Source organism: Magnolia sinica, chromosome 14 (genome assembly GCF_029962835.1).
Source record: "Magnolia sinica isolate HGM2019 chromosome 14, MsV1, whole genome shotgun sequence".
NCBI lineage: Eukaryota > Viridiplantae > Streptophyta > Magnoliopsida > Magnoliales > Magnoliaceae > Magnolia > Magnolia sinica.
Window position 1 is genome coordinate 28,879,457 of NC_080586.1, and position 6,550 is coordinate 28,886,006.

The 6,550-nt window shown below is 42.1% G+C and overlaps 1 protein-coding gene across 1 annotated transcript; it reads right to left on the bottom strand.

Moving 5' to 3' along the window:
- Positions 1–99: 99 nt before the first annotated feature.
- LOC131225534 (momilactone A synthase-like) lies at positions 100–4,429 on the bottom strand. The gene is made up of 3 exons (XM_058221073.1): positions 4,239–4,429; positions 3,935–4,006; positions 100–1,116 (listed from the first exon to the last, which is right to left on the bottom strand). Exons 1-3 carry the CDS (start codon positions 4,256–4,258, stop codon positions 312–314), a joined length of 897 nt encoding a protein of 298 aa, XP_058077056.1. The 5' UTR covers positions 4,259–4,429; the 3' UTR covers positions 100–311.
- Between the last annotated feature and the right edge of the window lie 2,121 nt (positions 4,430–6,550).

A 6,550-nucleotide genomic window follows, 5' to 3' on the forward strand; every position in this document is an offset into this window, starting at 1 on the left:
CATACTTGAATTTCATGTCCTACATCACCATCTGATCTTATCACCCATTTTTTCATGTTAAGAAAAATTGAGCAGGTGGGTCCCACGGCATGTGCTCCATGGCCCAAAAATATTTCCATCAATAAGATTGTAATATCAAGTGGTATGCGCTTCCTTTCAGCATCTGATGTTGAAGGGTAGTAAGATTGTGGCAATTGCGTGCCTATCCACCCAGACATAGATCAGACAATTACCAAATTACCCTTGTGAACCGTTATCAACCAATGTACTTAAAATGTTTATTTAAATTCAAATTCTCCAACGGGGGCATTTCACTTCATCACCTCATCCAATGCCGGCAAGGGAAAACTCTTGTAAGTGGTGAAGCCTCCATCCACCACCAGATTGTGACCACTCACATACTTTCCATCGTCCGATGCGAGATAGAGGGCCGCCTTCGCAATGTCTTCGACCTCGCATTTCGCCCCTTTCAGCTGGCCAGACCCATAAATGATCTCCTTCACCCGTCCCACATCAAGCCCTGGGTAAAACTCCAGCATTCCAGATATTGCCAGCGGCGTCGGCAGAGCAGGAGGTGAAATGCAATTCACCCGAATTCCGTGCTTGCAGAGATCTGCGGCAACCGACTTCACAATCCCCACAACGGCAAATTTGGAGAGTGAGTAGGAATGGTGTGCAAGCCCACCCAAGATCCCGGTCACGCTAGCCGTGCAGAGTATACATCCTGTTTGGCGTGGGACCATGACGCGGGCCGCGTGTTTGATCCCCATGATCACACCACGAACATTGATGTTCATGACCCGGTCAAATTCTTCCATGTCAAGATCGACGATTCCGGAGATAACGGTACCTGAGATCCCGGCATTATTGTACATGACATCAAGGTGACCGTGTTTTGAGACAGCAACATCGACGGCGCCAGAGACGTCGGTTTCCTGGGTGACGTTGCAATGAACAAAGGTGGCATTTGGTCCAAGCTCCGTCGCTGTTTCCTCCCCAAGTTTTTGTTGGATGTCAGCGATGATGACTTTGGCACCATTGCGGATGAATTCCGTTGCTGTAGCTCTTCCGATTCCACTTGCCCCGCCGGTGATCAGCACCACCTTGCCAGCCAACCTATCGTGAGAAGCAAAAATGTGACAATATATACTCACTAATAGTGTACACGCTGGTCAATCTGAACCATCTGATTGCTCGTCCGCTTCTTGGACCACTTCTATAACTTGCGGTATCCGTAAAAAATGGACGGTTAGGGATCATGGATCAATGAGGACTGATTGTGCCTGAGCAAATTTATAGTTTATTGAGACTCCCCAGTTCTGTATATGTTAATCTAGTGGGCCCCACCATGTACGGGTGGCGTGAAAATCTCTCTGGTGCACTAGAAACAGACCGGTAAGAGAGTAATACAGCAATTGTTGGCGTTCAACGAAAAAAAAACTGAAAGATCAGATGGTTAGGATAATGTTTTTTTTTTTTGGCTTCATCTACCATCCAAGGACCCACCAGATGAACAATCTGGAATCTGGACCAATGAGAGACAAATGTCATCTCCATGGAGTGCTCATCCTATGAAAATAGGTAATTCGGGCCAACCACTGTCTGATCTGGGCCATGAATGAGGTGGGGCCCGCTCTGAACATGCCATGGTGGAAAAGTAGAGTGATCCACAACCAAGTGGGCCACACGTAAGCCTAAGAGTTACAGAAAAGACAGTGGTCCATTTTCAACAGACACATGGACCACATGACGAGTGAACCACGATAATTTTTGGACCAGGCATATTCACAGCAACCTGGATGACCCCCACCTTGAACATGTGCCACATGGGCCCACCTCTTAGGGTAGGCCTTATCCGATATAGGCCCATCAGATGAAAGGTCAAGATCCCATCTCTTTTCAAGTGTGGACTTAATTAGTTAGGTGTGCGGGCTTACCTGGAACCATAGGCTTTCTGATGAGATAAGCCATCATAGTATCTAAGCCATATTGCATGAGTGGGCCCGTTGATCATCAAATGGGCCCACATAAAAATTTTATGCAGATTTATGTGGAGTGACTGAAAAGATGAATTGCTGGACGTGTGCAAACGTGGCAGTCATGTACGAGAGCAGGACCAATCATTACGTGTGGCCCTACTGTAAACATGATCCGAACCATAACTCAGGTCAAGTCACTCATCAGGTGGGTCACATCTCTGAGAAGAAAATTGATCGTCAGAAAGAAAATATGATTCAACTCATTTTTGGGCCCAGATGTACAAGATCAGTTCCACCTAATAATTGGCTTGGATATTCTAATTCACATCTCTTAGCAGTTCCCGTGCATGAGTGAGAGGATCTAATTCACAGTACAGTCAGCTATTGCACACATGACATACACGCACCTCAACCCGAGCCATCCAGATCATGCGTCCCAACGTCGTCGGGGCTGCTTTTTTCCTCATAACCATCGGATTCATGGCCACTAAGTGGACGGTTATTTGGATATTGGAATCATCTAATTCGTCTGATGTTGGGGCTATAATTTGGAAGGTTTGTATCAAGTTACACGTATCCGTACGTAACTGTGAAGCGGCCATACATGTACACGAATAGACATACTCTGCCTAAAGTCGATGTTCTTCTGGTTTGGATTGCGGGTTCCATCCGTTCAAAGTGAGCAGCCCTCTCCGGGAGGAAGCTACGTGGGCCAACCAAGGGACGCGGAGTCGCGGATTGCATACTCTGTGGGCCCCACAATGATGTATGTGTTTTATCCACACCATCTATTTATTTTGGATCATTATTTTAAGGCATGAGACAAAAAATGAGATAGATCCAACTCTCAGGTGAACCACACCACAGGAAAACAGTTTTGATAGAAAGACCACCATTAAGAACTTCTCAAGGCCTACCGTAATTATTATTTGAAGTCACAAAGAACTCCACGAAGGCAAAGATAAATATTAAGCTTAATCCAAAGCTTTTGTAGCACCCAAGAAATTTTTAATGATTGCTATTTAATAATCATTGTTTTTGTGGTACGGTCCACCTGAGATTTTGTTCTACCTCATTTTTAACATATGCTCCAAAAATAAGCTGGCAGAGTGGGTGAACTGCGTGGATAAAACAAATATGTCACTGTAAGGTCCACATAGCATCATCAGCAGTTAGTCCTGCAGTGTCTGTCTGTCAGGGTCCCTACGCATGGCTTAGTCATAAGACTTACAAGTGTTAAACAAAAAACCGACACCTCCAGCAGTGATGAAATGATCCAAAGCTTAATTAGACCACACCACAAGAAATAATGTGAATTTAATGCCTACGTCGAAATTTTTGTGGGGTATGAAAGTTTTAGATAAGCTAATATTTGTGTTTTCCCTTTTGCCCAGGTCCATGTCACCTTAAGAACGGGTTGGGTGGGGAATAAACATCATCGTGGGCCTGAGTAGACTTTAAAGGGTGGGTGTCTTTGTCCCCATTGTTTCGCATGTGAAGTGGTCCACTCGTTGACTGAATCTGCCTAACTTTGGGTTCATGCGCTAAAATGAGCCCGCAAAATATATAAACACTACAGCACGGTAGGCCCCACAGAGTCGGGTCATCAGGGATATCCCCGGAATCCGCTATGGGTCAACCCACCTCCGATCGATTTTGACTCGAGCTTTACGGTGGAGCCAGAGGAAGCAAGTGTGGTGGTACAGCACGTTAGCCACAGCATACGTGGAGGGGATAGCTACCAATCGGGACCGTCCATCTAGTGGGCCCTATCATGGATGGACCAGCCATTCTTTACCATATTATGTCGGCCACTAACCATTTTTTTTTCAACATTCATTCTGAAAGCTGCTGATTAAATGGTTTGATTCAGACCACTAGATGGAAGGTCCCAATTGATGGACACTCCCCACCATATTTCCGGTTCTTGGCGAAAATCGAAGTGTGAATGCTACCTGGCAGACTCGGTCGAAAATCGCCTGATCGTATTCTCCACACACCATTCTTTCAAAGCCAGGTAACTTCTCCTGCAGAGAACACAGCTTAAATAATGATGATCCATGTCATAGGGGTGGTGCAATTTACTAAATGTCACCGGACGTGCACCGGATCAAATTCAAAAGATTAAAAAAAAAACCCCCAAAAATCTAAATCTTATATCTCCTTCTAATGTTTAAAAAAAAAAAAAACAACCATTTATTGTAAAAATAAAATAAAAATTGAGGGGTAAAAACGTAATAACAGAAATGACAGACTAACCTGGATACAAGCCTCATCATATTCTGATGTAGAGATAGTACCCTTTTATTATCAGAAAGGAAAAAGAAAAACAGATTTTCTTTTCTTTTCTTTTTCTTTCTTCTTTTTCTCTTTATTTCGTTCTTCTTCTTCTTTGGTAGAGGTGTTAGGCAAGAAACTGAAGTGCCGGAGAATCTTTTCTTTACCTGAAAAAGACCACAGATGCCCTTCTAAATTGGAGTTTTTTGAACTCATGTAGAGAGTTATGTACCATACACATGCACACATGATTTGTAGACATGATATTTTTTTTTTAGCTAAATGAAACCGTCAACTGGTGGGGCCCACTTTAGATTATGTTTGGATTGATCTATCTAGATAACAGATTAATTTACATAATCATGTTGAATGAGGACCATTGGTTTTTTTATGTTTCAACCATCCATTAAATGTATGTGATCGGGTGATTGAAACTATAAATTCCCAAATCTAAGAGGGTGTACGGTTTGGATGAGCTAATCTGATGTAAATATATGATGATTGGTTTGAGCACGAGTATGAGCCATTATGTCTCGCAGAGTACCAGAATTTCAAGTTAGATTATTGAGCTTTTTCCTACTGTATGACCCACTTATGGCCCATTCACCTTGCTAAGCCCACTTATTCTTAAATTCCAAGAATAAGTCCCTGCTGTACGGACAGCTTTTCACAAGTTGAAAATGCCCCTGCTTTATCAATTTCACTCCATTCTATCCCTTACACTCAAATACACGTCCGAACTCATCACTGTCATCCCTATTCCTTCTTTTCACTCATTTTCTTCATTAAATATCCATAGAATCTCCATCCTATTATCACATTACATCTTCCATGTTCCATTCTACTGAAGGCTACCTGCATTCGTTTTCTGAGAGGATGTGAATGCATTGATAAACGTGAAATCTTGTAGGCTTTTCTCCAAAGAACGTGTTTTACATCAACGCACTCTTATTCTTTTTTCTTGAATACAGATTTCACTGATACGGTGGCTGTGGGAGGTAAGAAATTCTTAAGAAATTACCTAAAAGTTTGTGGTCAATTTCACTGGTCAATTTCATGCACTGCTAAGTCATAGTCGGCGTGGTTATCCAATAAACTTTAAGAAGTTCACAGTCAATTTGATAAAGTTTCACGATCAATTTCACTTACTTCCCGGTCAATTTACTGAATTGATCAGTCAACTTCATGCAGTACTTGGTCAATTTCACTTATTTTACAGTCAACTTCAAGAAGTGAATGGTCAATTTGACGATGTTTTGCGGTAAATGTAATGAATTTCTCGGTCAATTTCATGCACTTCTCGGTAAATTTCACACATTTATCCGTCATTTTCACTCAAATATGATCGACTCATCGGTCATTTCACTCAATTTGCGGTCAATTTCACTCACATCGCGGTCAAGTTCACTCACTTTGCGGTCAATTTCACTCACTTTGCGGTCATTTTCAATCAGTTCGCGCTCAAGTTCAATCACTTTGCGGTCAATTTCACTAACTTCGCAGTCATTTTCAATCAGTTTGCGCTTAAGTTCACTCACTTTGTGGTCATTTTCAATCACTTCAGCACTAAGAAGTGAGTGATATTCATCGCAAAGTGAGTGAACCTACCCTAGAAGTGAGTGAAATTCATCGCGAAGTGAGTGAACTTGCCCTAAAAGTGAGTGAAATTGACCGTGAAGTGAGTGAAAATCATCGCGAATTGTGTGACATACAGCCCTACAATTGAGAACTTTGAAAATTTGACCGATAAGTTGGTCATATTCAAGCTAGTACAATGGTGGATTTCCTACTACTTGTTTAAATCCACCTTATACATGTGAATACTAAATGAGTTATATTATTGTATTTGTTTTCAAAAAATGGCTTCGATAATCATCCTATGCTCATATGGTGGGGAGTTAGTAAGCGAAAACAATCGATACACGTACAAGGGTGGAGACTCGAAAACTACTGTTGTGGGCATTGATATCACATATGATGAGCTTCTATCGAAAATGTAAAGGATTGCGAAGATTAGACCTGAGGATTATGATATTAGGTTGAAAGCATTGAATCCTTGCACAAATGAATTAGTCCCTCCGACTGTAATTGAAGATGACGAAGATTTGAGAATGTTTTTGGTAGCACAGTTGAAGCATCCGAATCACTACATCCCGTTATTCATCGAGACAATGCAGCGTGTTAATGAGACAATACTCGATGACCCGGTGGCATACAGTGGTTTCGAACATGATGCCCTAGTAGTAGGAAGTTGTGTGAGGAACATGTATTGAAATATGAATATATGGCATCAC

Bases quoted from the DNA above. Each gene is read 5' to 3' on its own strand.
- LOC131225534 (XM_058221073.1), bottom strand. From the start codon at position 4,258: ATGATGAGGCTTGTATCCAG. The intron at 4,007-4,238 runs GTTAGTCTGTCA...TGTTCTCTGCAG, and splicing joins ATGATGAGGCTTGTATCCAG to GAGAAGTTACCTGGCTTTGA. The intron at 1,117-3,934 runs GTAGCATTCACA...TTCTCACGATAG, and splicing joins TTTTCGACCGAGTCTGCCAG to GTTGGCTGGCAAGGTGGTGC.